Raw genomic sequence first — 14018 nt, 5'->3', positions numbered from 1 at the left:
TTTGCTAATTTGCTTTTGCGTGTGTATCTCACCCTTCCCGCGGTGCCCACGTGCGCCTCGCGGGCAGACACCGCCGCGCGGGCTCCACGCGACGGCCTCGCCAGSCCCTGCCCGGCGCCTCTATAAAAGCGTCTATGGTGGCGCCAGGGACRCGTCTTCGAATATACCGCAGCTGGCAAATATTGCAACTGGAAGAGTTTATCACAGGCGTCGTCAGCTTTGGGGGGTTTGTTTTCAGCATCTGTCGCCTTTTTTGGTTTTGCCTTTGCCTGACAATCTTTCGTTCCTGCTTCTGCCCAGATTACTGGTGTCTGGAAGACCTGTACCGTGAGCTGGTAAAACGCTACGTGGAGGCCATCGACAGGCTCCCCGGGAGACGGTCAGACCCTGCTACCATCGAAGGCTGCAGGGAGCTAAAACCAGATAACTACCTCCTGGCGTGGCACACGCCGTTCAACGAAAAGGGTACGGGTCTGCCTTCTGCTGCTGAGGCTGGATCTAAGACCGCCTGCTTTCGAGATCTGWGAATGTTCGGAAATCGTTTCCCCTTTGGGCCCCTGACTTCAAAAGCTACAAGCCCTGAAACATTTCCATGTTTGCCTGAGGGTGGCAAGAGAAAGATGTGCCAGGAATTCCTTTTGTAGGGCACTATGTCCTTTTGCAAATGAACCCTTCCCTGTTTAACATCTATTTAAAGAGACTTTGTTCTTGGCTCTGTGCCTCTGGGCCCAGATTTTTGTCCTKGTATTTAATGGTTATTTTAAGAAATATTTTCTGCCGTTTTTCCTTTAATTGCCTGCGGTCTTAGATCTTTTCAGTGGTAGCAGATCTAAAAAAAAAGAAACAAATAGCCGAGTTTCTCCCTGTGTCAGTGTGCTCACTAGAGGGAAAACAGAGCTACTGCATTACTTTTCTTCAGGTGGAGGCGCTGCTAAGAACTATAATTATTTTGCTGGTAATCCCTAACACTCCTCGCCCTGTTTCCCTGTTCCTTTCTTTCTCTTTGGGGTTATTTCGTTGTATGAGGAATCGAGTTTCTACTTCTAGTTCGRGGACGTGCATGCAGCTACGTGCGCGCGCGTAGGCACGTGCCTGTGCTCRCAGACTACTTTTAACCCTGAAGGAGCGCAGAGACGCTCTGTCATCAGATGAGGTAGACCTGGACAGCCACAGGGCCCCGGTAGCTCCTAGAACCACGCAGAACCGCGGCGGCGGCGTGACACCGCGGCTCTTTCGGGCTCCCCGCCGGCGCCCCCCTCGCTCAGCCTCAGCCTCGGCCTCTCACGACAGCTGCGGAGGGGCAGAGCAGCCTCCCTCTGCCGGTTTTGTCCACCCCCCTATTAGCCAGGCAGAACTGAGAAGGTGCCCCCTCGGCAGTCCTCACGCGTTTTCTGGTCGATCRTGAGTAAAGTTCGGCTGGAGTAACCGTGGGAGCCGCCTGGCCGGGCCAGAGAAGGTCCGGACGTCTCCAGTGGAGGAGCACAGCTCTTCCCCTGGTGGCTACCTTGCCGCAGCCGCCTCTCTTCTTTTAGCCTTCCTCCTCCCCAGCTTTCCGTGGTGGAAGACTTGCTCTTGGGGTACTCTAGGCTGCAACTCTCTAAAATGAAGTGCTGTCTTGAGAACTGATGGCAAAAACCCATCTTCTCTAGCTGGTCTAACAAATACCATCCTGAACATCTCAAGGCATCTCTTCTTTTTCACCCTTAGAACAAAAGAACCAATGACATGAGATGGAGATGTTTTGCCTCCTGTGGTGCCTGACACTGCTATGGCCATAATTAACTTTTAATTGAAATTTCATAAATTTCCTCTTGAGGCAAAAAAAAAAAAAAAAAAATCCATAGACATTGAATGTCTAGCAGCCAGGTGATGTCTCAGATGGGTGGGAACCAAAATGCTGCTTTCTTACAATCATTCTGTGTTGTCTCTCTTGAAGCAAAAATTCATGTACTAGCATTYATGGAATAGTGAAATTCTAGATTAGGTAATTCCTAATTGCTTATATGAAGCTCTTGTGCTCTTCTGGATATAGTCAGTGCATTCAGTTCTTAGGTTAACCTGCTCTATACGTCACTTACTTAGCCACCTGTTGTCATGTTCATCGCTACATTCATTCCAAAGGTACCTGAGTTATGTTAAAGGTTTATATGATKCCTGTGGCTACCAGAAGAACTATACAAGAAGATGCCTAACATCTTCCATTTTAAGACTTCATTTCCAAATTGCAGTTTTGGTAAGCTTTAGGCTGAAAATTTCACTGCTGAGCGTTTGCCTCCATTTCTTAACATTTTTTTAAAGTTTTGGTATTTACTTTGAATCCACTATTTCTGAGATGTGATAAAAATGTTTTGTTCCATTGCTAAAAAAACTCCCAAATGAGTGAATGCTCAGAAGCCATTCTCCAACATCTGAGAGTTGGGAACTGAAATCTGAGTAAGGTGTTACCCCCTGAGCCAGAAATGTGCCTTCAGAGACCCTGGGTAGGTCCAGTCAGACAGCAGCTCGGTTCTGCCAGCACTGAGTGTGTCCCAGGCTCAGGCTGCCGCATCTGAGCAGCAATTTATTTTGCAGCTACTGGAACCAATTACTGGGCTTCTGAGTAGTACTTGAGACTGTGCTCCTCTGCTGGTGGCATTGGTAGGGGAGCATGAGGAAAAAGTGAGTTAGATGCRGAGAGTCGGAGAAGAAAAATGAAGGGAAGCATAGCCTCAGAAGGACAGGAGATAAAAGGGAACAAGCTCTAAGCTTTCATGCAGAGCAGTCTGTAGTCACAAAAGAGCTCAGAACAGTAGCCACTAAGCTGATCTTTATTATTCTACAGAAATAAAGTGAAGGAAAACACACTGAGGTATTCTACACTAATAGAATAGTAGAGTGCATGCATGGATGAAAATGATAACATAAGACGGGGTCAATTCAGCTCTTGTATAGAGAAATCACCTCATAAATCTATTAGGAAGTTCATGAAGTAGCCAAGAATCAGGAGGGCAAAGGAAAGGCTTTGAAGACAGTCTGTTTGGATTTTCAGGAGGCATTCAACAAGGTTCCTCACCAAAGGCATTAAATGACAAGCCACTAAGTTGCTACAGGATGAAAGAAAGGTTCTCCTGTGGCTAYATAACTGGTCAAAAGACAGCAAACAAAGAGTCAGAGATTACAGCCTGTGTTCTCCATGAGGAAGGAGGCACCTGGGTTGGACCCAAGCTGTTGAATGTATTCACAAAYTATCTGGAAAARCAGGTGAACAGTGAGTTGACCAAATCTGCTATCAAATATAATAAGGTGCAGAGTTGTGGAAGATCCTCACAGTAATGGATAACTGTGTGACCACACAGCAGAATAAATGCAATGTAAGTAAACAAAAAATTCTACACATGGGARAAAAACCCTAATTTTATATACACAGTTCTCGTTACTTAGCTAACCATTATTACCATTCAGGGAAGGGATCTTGGTGTTGTAATAGTTGTGCAAGAATATCACTTCAGTGCCCAGTAAGAGTCAGAAAGCAAATGGAATATTAGGAATGACCAGGAAAGAACATAAAACAAAACACAAAACACTTKCACCACTCTATAAATCCATAGAGTGCCTCTTTCTCGACTACTATGAATAAACTGCCCCCACCCCACCCCAGCCCTCAAAATGATGTAAGAGAATTAGAAAGCATATGGCAAATGATGACCAGGTTAGTCAAAACCAGCTTCCATAGGCAAAATAGTTAGAGACTAGTGTTCTTCCACCCAGGAAAGTGATGCCTGAGATAATAAGAAAGAGATCTGCAAAACTGTAGATACCTTGGAGAACATGAATAGGAATAGAGAGAACTCACTATCTTCCAGCAAAAGTTCAAAGCAAGCGAAAGGAGAGACTTCCTCGCACAGTATCTAGTTCTCCTGCAGAACCCTACCCCCAAAATTTGCAGATACTACAGTTCACGTGGGTTCAAAAAATAGCTGGGCAAATTCACCCAAGGAAAATTTGTGAAGGGTTATTAAACAGAAAGATGAGTGGCCAGATGCCTCTTGGATCAGGGAGCCAAGTTATTAGCAGTTTAGTATGAAGGGGAWGCATCATTATACTTTCCTCCTTTTCTCTTGCTCTTTCTCAAGTATCCTCCACTGGCCCCTGGCAGAGATAGGAGCTGTTGGAATGACCTTTGGTCTGACCTAGCAGGATTTCTTTATATTCTTACATGTCTCACCCCTAGCTGGGACTAACCTTGCTGTCCTGTATTTCATTGATTCAAATGGTAGCTATTGACGCAGTGGATCTAGTATTTGCTAATCTCCYGAAGCATTGCCTTGGCTTACCATTATGCAATGTGGTGGAATTTTTTATTTGCCAWTTTGCTTGTTTAATTCTTCAGAAGGTTTTAATGTAACTTCTAAACTAGAAGAACCATGAAGTTGCAAAAGCAACCACCTTCAGACCAGCATGCAGATTACTGTAATGCATCCTCAGTTTTTGTACATATTAAGACATGATATTTAATCACATCTTAATATAATGTGTCTTAATATAATCGAGTCTTAATTCTAAGTAGCATTATACCTCTTTGATTATCCAGCATGAATTGTGTCCTTTGGAGGAATACAGGTTCAATTATGAATAAGACAAACGCTGCTGTTTGCTGCACTAGATAGAAGTGGTTAAATGAAAGGTTTGGGCTTTCATTTGGTTTGGGCAGGAGACAGGTTTTCCCAGTTAAGTTGAATGATGTTCTGGAAGGCTTGATTTCTCTCCTGCTTCTTCTGTGTGGATTTTATGTAATTTATGGGATAGGCAGATGCTGTTATTTGCTCTTGGCTCCTTAATAACTAGGTGCTACAATTGCAGTGTATCTGAAGTATGAGAGAAAACACACTATTTGCAGGACAAATGTCCAGCCATTTCAGTGCAGAGTTGTGGCTGGAGGAGTCCTGGAGAGGACTTTTTTCAGGCTGGCAAGCGTGAGGAAGCAAGTTTGCAGAGAATAGAAAGATATTTTGCAAAGCCTTTTATGTCACATCTATCAAATGTCTGGCCTTTTTCACATTGCCCTTGGTAGTTAATCTACCTGCTGGAAAAGTTACTTCACATAAAATTTTAACACTGGACTGTGGGTCAGAAAGGAAAAAAATGTCTTTATTTAACCTAAGGAGATTACCGAACGAAGTTGCTCACTTAGGATAGCTGCACTCTGGGGAGAAAAGAGTCCAGAGAGCAATGCACATCTCAGCTGGTCTGTATTGCCCTCCGGAGATGCCAGTGGGCCTTATGTAAGTGCTTTGGTTTGGATCAGGCATATACTGTTGAAGCAAATCTTCCTACTGCCTGCTTACCACTCTTTGAATCTCACCAYAATCTTAGACCACCTGAGCTGGAGCCATTTTGGGGTGAAACTAAACTGAAAGATGCTCTCCASGGAAACCCCTAGTGCACCCCAGCCACGGTGGGCACTGCCCAGGGAAGCAGATGAGGGCTCCTCTGAGGTTAGGTGTCTGCAGCATTGGTGCTGGGGCCTCGGCATCTGCTGCTTCACTCTGAGTGTGAATTGCTCCTCTTGYGCCACAGGATTGCCTAATGGAGATGCAACCTGTCTCCCTGCTGTCTATCTAGGAAAGACAGGAAGACCATGCAGGTTCCAGAGTGGCTAAAATTAGGTGGCATAACTACCCTCCGTATCCTTCAGGGGCCAAGAAGAGAAATGCTGATTGCTTTCAATTATATCCAAGGTCACTGGGAAGTGTGATTGAGAAAAGACAGTGCTGAAAAACTCTAAGTATTTTGAAAAACCGAATCCTATCCATCTCTGACTTGATCCCTGCAGTGARTTAAAGCTTTTTTGGGGGCGCTGGCTCACCAGCTGCAAAGAGGAGATAATCACCTCACTGGTGTGTTGTGAAGATAAGCTCATTAAAAATTCTGTGGGATCTTGATATTACTGTGAAAAGTGCTGCAGAGAAGCTCATTATCAAATTTAACTGCATTCAATGAAGTGTTCAGAAGTTGAACACCTGGTGTCATGCACTCAATCCTGAGGATTAAAAGAAATACCACATTAGCCATTCAATAAATAACCTCTGTGCTGCATGAGGCACGAGGTTCCCAAGAAGAAGCTAGGTGCAGCCTGTACCATAATGTGTGTGTACAAAAACACCAACTTATGGTTACATGGGCAACCCCAGTTCTGACATTTCCTGACTTTGGAGGATTCAGCTTTGCAGCCTTCACTTTCTTTTCAAACCCTCTATTTTTGCATGTAATAGAAACTATTTTGTGAACTATCTATGGGACTCTCCAGCATGAAACATGTCATAAAATTGTGAGACTAATTGTGATCTTCTCAAAAAGTGTTTGGATGATATGCTCACAGCATGAAGATTAGTAAAATAAGAGCATAGYAAAAGAAGTCTAGCTATTCCTCAAATGCTGCCATTTCTGGTGGTAGCATCTGGAGCTAGCAAAACTGAAGTGACAGCCAAGAATGACCAAGGACAAAAGGAGAACTTGAATTAAACAAGCGATGTTGACCAGAGAGCCCACTGCTCTTYGATATCCATGGTGGTCTTCATTGCATTTGAGAATACTGGAATATTCCTGTAAAATCAGAACAAGTGTAGAAGCAAAATTCCTTCCAAGAATGTATCAAAACTTGTACCTTGCTCTGCATGCTGATTTCCTGTTCCCTGAGGAGTTCCCACACATGAGCTGAATCACCAAAATGTGCATGTTTCAGATGGTATCGACATATTTGTGTATCTTTAGTTTCCTTTTAAAAGCTTAGCATTATCTTTTCGCTCTAGGTTCTGGATTTGGAGCAGCTACGAAAGCCATGTGTTTAGGGATGAGATACTGGAAACCAGAAAGGCTGGAATCGCTCATTGAAGTGAGCATTGAATGTGGACGAATGACTCATAACCACCCTACAGGTAATGCCCACTGACSTGCTACTTTTTTCTGAAGTCCCTAAGGTTGCTTTTCCCTTCCAGGGGAACTAATCCTGCAAACCCCCCTTGGTTGAACTGCTTCACCTGGTTGAGCTGCAGACTCACAGGCCTTGGTTTGATCATTGCTTGGATATTATCTAAAAGCATTTATTACATACATTGTATATTTACTTATATATTATAAAAACAGCAATTTCAAGGATAGGAGTTATCCCTCTGATAACTAAACACAGCCTGTCTTGTCCAGAGTATATTCAGGTCACTATTCAGGTCGTATTCAGGTCACTAGCTCTGATTAAATTTTAGGATTTACGTGCATTTGGATGACACTTTTAACATGTAAGTCTATAATTCTGCGGATAATAACATTTTTCTGCTGACAGGTSTCGTCATATCCAACCACTGTAGGTAAAGGTAGAAAGCCCCCCCAAAAACGTTATCTCCACATAGTTTAGGGTACACTCTGAAACATTATGTAAACAAAACATAAATAAGTAGATGTAACGTTGTTCTAAATATACTGATCAGTCACTCTGATGACTTYATACTACATAAGCATGTATTCATTGTGCCTGCTTTAAACAATAATACACAAAACCACGACGAATGGTGACATGTTTGGCATGCTCAGTGCTAAGGAAATGCAAGCAGGGAAATTACGAAATACGGAGGGAAAGAATTTAAAAACAAAGTAGGAAATACTGTTTTTTCCATGGTATTTCCACAAAGCATGCTGCAAAGCCCAGAGCGACACGCAGGTTCAAAAAGGGATCGGGCGAAGGAGGAGAAGGGGCCCTTGCTGTTAAATGCAGTTAAGCCACGTAATTGAAGTTGCTGCCGCATGCTTGCGTTATTGCCGCCGCCGGCAGCTCCCCGTCCTCAGCAGCCGCCGTGCTGTTGGGGCTTCGTTTCTTCCCGGCCGCAAGCGGCGAGAGCCGGGTGCCCAGCACGCGGGAGCGGAGAGAAGCCTCCTGGCCCCCCTCAAAGCGTACGGATGCTGCCCAGCTTCCAGCAGGCTCTGGAGGGTCTCCTCGCGCCTCCTCACCTGGCTCTTTCAGCCTCTAAACCCACTCTGTCGTAGCCACCTGGCCAAGTCCAGTGTACGAACCTGCACAGCAAGTCGGCTGCGTGATGTCTGGCCAAGAAAGGAGCTTTGAGCTGGCTCTGCCTGTTTCTTTACTGATCCAAGAGCATCTGTCAGACGCCGGGTGAGACATGCCTTTGGCCCGGCCCTGTACCGTACCTCTTAATGCAGAGAGAATTCCTAATAGTCTCATCTAGAGTCGTAACCTCCAAAGATAATTTGGCTTTACCTTCAGCAAATACTAGCGCTTTTGGCTCATGCATCAAGAGAAGCGCACGCATCAATACTTTGCTCACCCAAGGCTTATTTAAGGGACTGAGTTGTTTCCTAGCTTTCTCTTGGATGTTGCATTGGGGTGTTTTTGCTGCATTTGAGGAAACACCTCCTCCCCACTCAAGATGACACAGACATGTGAGAACTGAGCCTCTAAATTCTGACGTGGTGGAACTTTTGAGTGCCCATTAACAGAAAATTCACCTTAAATATATCCGTGTCCAAAGCAGAAGACCCAGCTAAGCAGGCAGATAGCATATCCTACCTAGGCAATTGCTTCTTCARGATAACTGCAGCCCAAAGAAAATAAAGAACAAGTGTGTTTATCAGCTAGGTAGAATGCACTTGTCCACTTAGAGTAAAATGAAATAGTATTAGATCTAACATACACAGCTGTTGAGCTGGGTGACTCTGTAAGAAAGTTGATCAGCTTGTAGTTAAATAGCTTCGTGGAAGTCAGCTCTTCCTTGTGACTTGAAATAAAAGATTTTCAGTGTCACATTAATGCATGATATTTATTTTTGACCACTGCATCAATTTCTGTCATATTACCCCACTGAGAACAGAAGCTCCCTTCTGCGTAAAATAAGTCATAAACCAGCAGGCACCATGTATTAGCCAAGAATTTTAACATGCCAAGGGTCAGCCTGTAAACAGACAGAGATAGGTTATATGCATTTGGTAAACTATGMTAGAAGTATGAGGCGATGATTTTACCGGGGACATGACAAAGATGGTATAAACACAGATCACATATTAATAATTGCTATTATCYACTAATTCCAGGCTTTCTAGGGTCCCTATGCACAGCTCTGTTTGTGTCGTACGCAATACAAGGAAAACCCCTTGTGCAGTGGGGAAGAGAGATGATGAAGGTTGTGCCAATGGCTGAAGAATATTGCAAGAAGACCATTCGACACATGGCAGGTAACACGTCTGAATCGAGAGAGTTATATTTTTAAAAATATGTCTGGCTATGAAGACATTGAACAAATGTCACTGCCCAGTCCTGCTGCTTCCCCCACCTCCTGGCTTCACAGGACATCTTCTGCATTACCTGTGTAGGCTGTAAGTTCTTCTGAGGCTGTGCCCTCTTACATTGCCTGTTAGTTGCCTGGTATATCGGYGGCATAAGTACAAAGAGAAGTTGCAATGATAATACCAAACTGCACAGTTTTATTACTAGGGGAGGAAAAGAAATGTTAGTTAGCAGGTTATTAGGAAAATTGACTGCTGAGACATGAATTAGTTCAGCTCCCTTCCATCAGTTAGTGCAGTCCAATATTGTCCATGAGGAAATGCACTGACAGTMCTTGTTTTTCCAGGAGAAGTTCACCTGCAAACGCCTCTTGGGCAATGAATTGTTTCTCTTTTGACCACAGATTCAAATCTGGCTTGCTGCTTTTCAGAACAAATGTCTAAGTTACCTTCTGTTTTTTACCTTTCTTTCAAAACRAGTGGAACACAGCTATTAAACTCAGTATTGCTACTTTACTTCTGGACAAAGGTATTTTAGTTTCCTCTTGCCCAGGAGAACGTATCCAGAGTAGTGAGACCCGCTGTAGGCAAATGAGTATAACTATMTCAAGAACAGGAGGAAAGAGGCTTTTCTGGTTTATCTAGAGGGACAGCTGTTGAGAATGATTGAATTCCATGGAAATCTTTCCTTGGAGCATTCAAAAATGAAGATTTACCTGAGCAGGAAAGCTGCTGCTTTGAAAACAGAAAGAAGCAGGAGCCTTTCTGAAAGACATTGCATTCTTTCGTGTGTCTTGTTCAGTACTAAGATTATTTTAGACAAGACCTATGAGCAGCAGGTGCAGGATTAGCATGAGTGAGCTTCTCTCTGAATGACTTTACAGAAGGGCCCTGTCACTCCACCAGACCCGACCCCCGCCACGCAGAGGCATGTGTGTTGGGCTCCTGAAGCGTGCTCTGGGTAATACCGGCATTGTTGAGCTTAGTCCTGTTTTAGAAGCAGGAATAGTCTTCTGCATCAGAGATAAGCTCCTTGGTTGGTGAGAAGCGCTGCAGAAAAGTCCTGCTAAACAGTGTCCTCCATTTTTAGAAAGCTCTTTCTTAGCTGCTTTATTCCCTTTCACAGAGGGCTTACTTCAGTGTTCCTCTCTGTTATTAAATTGCATTTACTTGCCGGATAGTCCCATGGATTTGAGTGTGACAGTGAAGACGTAGCCTCAGGCTGGACACAAGSAATGGGGCAGAGCATCAGTCAGGGGGGTGGTGTGGGGTTTTTGATGGTACCATAAGCTGTTCATGCAACTGGAGTCTCCTGTGGCTGCTTTATCCCTTTATTTCACACCCTGTGCACTGAAGTGATGACATTGCCTCTCTTGTTGGGCTGCTACGTAGGAAATACTCATTTCTGAAGCATTCGTGTGTTCTGGTCATGGGGAGAAATAGCAAAGTACAAAATGCATTCTCTAAGAAACAAGCATACCTGCCAGGTCTTCCGTATTTTTGACAGTAGTTTTGGAACTAATTGATGGAGTGGGTTTGGGAAATTTCTTTCAAACAACTTTTTTCTTTGAGAGACATTTTTTCTCAAGGGACTCACCTCGGCCCCCGAGTGCATTTTTACTCTGCTTTTCTAAATACATCTTTTGCTAGGGTCCTAGCTAACAGCTTCCAGAAATCCTGCAAAATTAGGGCAGGGATTCAGAAGAYGGGAGGCTGAGTTTTCCCTGCCCTTAGGAATATAGCGCAGTGTAATCCAACGCCTTTACCTGCGAGAGGCTGGGGAATTGACAACCCTGGGAAGGTACCAGATCATCCAGGGCATCACAAATTCTTTTAATGGAGTTGAACCACTTTAAACATTTTAATTGCCAAAGAGGCATGCTTGCATGGTGTTTAAGGGAAAGAAGCCAAATCAGATTATGCCCTTCAGAAAACAATTTTGTTCTGCGCATGTTCCTCAGTCGCTTGCAGCAAGCCCAGAACTGAGCGACCAGAAAGGACAAAATTTGGGGGAAAGCAGCAACACTTAATTTGATTTTTAAACTATGCACAGATAGCCCCGGTGAACTGTTAGCTTCCTCTGGCATCTGTGGTGGTTTTGTCCACCTCACTGATTGCCAAACCCTTAACCACATTTGCTTCCTGGCTGGGTTTTCGCTCAGGCCTAAATTCTGCAAACATATACGGGCGTATGGGCTTAACGGAGCGAGGAGCAGTATTCTGGGTGACTTATGCACCGTTTGTAGCCTTTACCGGAAAGGCTGATTTGGAGCTTTGGCTTGAAAATAAACTCAATGTAATGAGATTATTCGCKTGCACGGAGGTAAATATGTTTAGAGAGACTCTTATTAAAGTGGCGCAAAAAGAAAAAGAGCTGCAGTTATAAAAGAAAGCTTAATTGTATGGGCACAGATATCAGATATGTGTTATCTGCCCCCATACTATGTTTGGTATGTATTATGATGTACATAAATGGAAATTTTGGTCTTTCCTGTCTGCCTTTTCTGAAAGATTATCCTGATGAACAAAAATACCAGAGAAATTATATAAATACAAATTGATAACTGAACCAGGAGACAATTTGTATATAGGACATATAAGTATTTTTAGATAATCTTTTATCATAATAAAGGAATACAGAAATTAGCATAGAATTGATTTTTTCTCCCTTTCTATTGACTCTTATATTTTCCTTTGAGTGTTCCTCAGTAAGTTCACTCTCAGACTCCCATCTTGCTGTATTTTAGTATACCATAAAATAGCACGATATTCTGAAAATATTTTCCTTCTTTCCTTCACATCCTTTCTGTCCAGTTAAATGTCCCACTTCATATTAAAATGCATACTTAGTACATATGCCTGTTTAATATATGTTACTGTAAAATACACAATTTTTCTGGTCAGTCAATACTATCATTTTCTTAAGAAGTTACTGTAGTAGTACTGAAAATGTTGCCAAGATGAAATACTACATGCTTAATTTCTTTTGCATTCAGAATATCAGGAGCACTGGTTTTACTTTGAAGCCAAGTGGCAGTTTTATTTGGAGGAGAGAGAAATCAATGAGGAAAATCAGAATAAACCTGTCTTTCCGGACAACTATGATGCAGAGGAGAGAGAAAAGGTAACCGCAACTTCAGAAAGTGCTCAGAGAGGTTCTGAACCGAAAGAGGCATTTCCAAAGGGATACATTAATGCTTTTAAATGTTTCCAGGGCTAAAGCAGACAGGAAGCCTTATATTAAAAAAAAATAATAATAATAAATGAAGAAAATGAAGAACAATTTCCATCTTTGGTTCAGGYATATGATAGCATTAAAAAAAAAGCGGTAGTCGGTCTTGAGGTGCTAAAGAATCCTGAAATGGTAGGAAACAATATATAGAGAAAGTCTTAATAGTCAGATGTGAGAACGTCTGGAGAAGGTACCAAACTGGTAAGTGGCCTCCAGTCAGCCATGGCTTTTTGAGGCTGGAAAAGACAAACGAGGTCATCGGGGGGAAGGGGGGGATCTCCTAAAAGCCCAGGGGAGCTGTGGCCCCACTCCTGCAGAGATGCCCATGAGCATTAGGAGCTGCACTTGACCACAGTCCTTAGAAGAGAAAAGGCCATCGTAAGCGGCTCTCTGCTCATGCAGGTTTGTTCCCTTTGATTTTGGCTGAAATAATTTTATGTAGCCCAAGAGATGATATTTCACCACGTCTCCTATGATACTATTTTATAGYGTACATGATCTTTCTTTTGCCTCATGACTATCAGTCATAACTTCTTAACCCAAGAGAAATAATGCCTCTTCTTCCGTGGTGTTTACAACTTTCTGATATTTGCTGGCACTTCTCAGGTTCTCCACTTAGCAGCTGAGGAATACGTCTGCGCTTCTTGTCACCTTTTCCCATAAATCAATTCGTTTTTCAGACTATTAAAGCACAGTTCTATTCTGAGAAGTCACTTTGTGTATTTTTAGGTGCTCATATATGCAGTGAAACATGCCAATGGAAGACAGACTGACAGTGGATAATAACCAAATTTGCTCACTCTATATAGAACGAATAGATCTCCTCCTRGTTTTATTTTCTTAATTTAGTGCCATGAATTTGTTCCTTTTTTGTTCCTGCCAGTTCTACAGAACCTTAACACAACTTTATGAGAGATTAAACTGAACAGTATTTCCCCTTGATCATTAGCAAGAGAGAACTGAATAGATTCCTAAGGCAGAAACAAAATCTTTGCCCCAGCCCAGCTAGTTTGGCCTAYAGAGCTATTCATTTCGATGCACAAGAAAGGAAAATATTGCTTAATTCTCAAACTCCACRGCCATCCAGAGATCCCAGCCTTACAGAAGGCTCTCATTTTGCTTATAAACTGAGCGTGTTTAGTTAATAGCCATGGAAAGCATAAGCAAGGAGACAGTAACCATGATGCATRTCTTTGTGATCTCCCCCAAGTAGGTCGATACTGTCCTTCTTCCTATTCCTTCCACTCCACCCATACTAACTGGCCATTTGTGTTTGGAGGTAGAGTTAACTGCTTGCCTTTCTACGGTGCTTTACTAAAACCCAAATATCTAGCACCATTTTTGTTACTAGGTCCTTAAACGCGTGTTTTGGCTAGACAAGGCCCACCTTTCAGCAGGCACATACCAGCTGCAGGAGCTTTCAAAGTTAGGCCTTCAAAGGTGGCTTGGATTTATTTGAGAATGTTGCAAAGACAGTTTYCCTTTGCAAAAGAAAAACAGTACCTCAAAATACTGTACA

The 14018-nt window shown here is 43.1% G+C and overlaps 1 protein-coding gene across 3 annotated transcripts in view; it reads left to right on the top strand.

Moving 5' to 3' along the window:
- ADPRHL1 (ADP-ribosylhydrolase like 1) overlaps window positions 1-14018 on the top strand; it is a 43921-nt gene that overhangs the window by 4440 nt on the left and 25463 nt on the right. For 2 of the 3 annotated variants that reach the window (XR_014897768.1, XM_085320818.1), the window contains exons 2-5: window positions 301-465; window positions 6789-6914; window positions 9076-9216; window positions 12264-12391. Coding sequence is in view for 2 of the 3 variants with exons in the window: in XM_085320818.1 (XP_085176944.1) it covers window positions 301-465; window positions 6789-6914; window positions 9076-9216; window positions 12264-12391 (560 nt within the window). In the remaining variant the exon portion in view is untranslated. The remainder of the gene's footprint in view (window positions 1-300; window positions 466-6788; window positions 6915-9075; window positions 9217-12263; window positions 12392-14018) is intronic. The other variant, XM_085320819.1, reaches the window with a different exon arrangement.

The sequence above is a fragment of the Rhea americana genome, unplaced genomic scaffold (assembly GCF_003343005.1).
Source record: "Rhea americana isolate MKP2758 unplaced genomic scaffold, rheAme1 scaffold_66, whole genome shotgun sequence".
In the NCBI taxonomy this organism is placed as follows: domain Eukaryota; kingdom Metazoa; phylum Chordata; class Aves; order Rheiformes; family Rheidae; genus Rhea; species Rhea americana.
The sequence above is the reverse complement of the archived record's forward strand: the minus strand, read 5'-3'. Positions and strand labels throughout refer to the sequence as shown.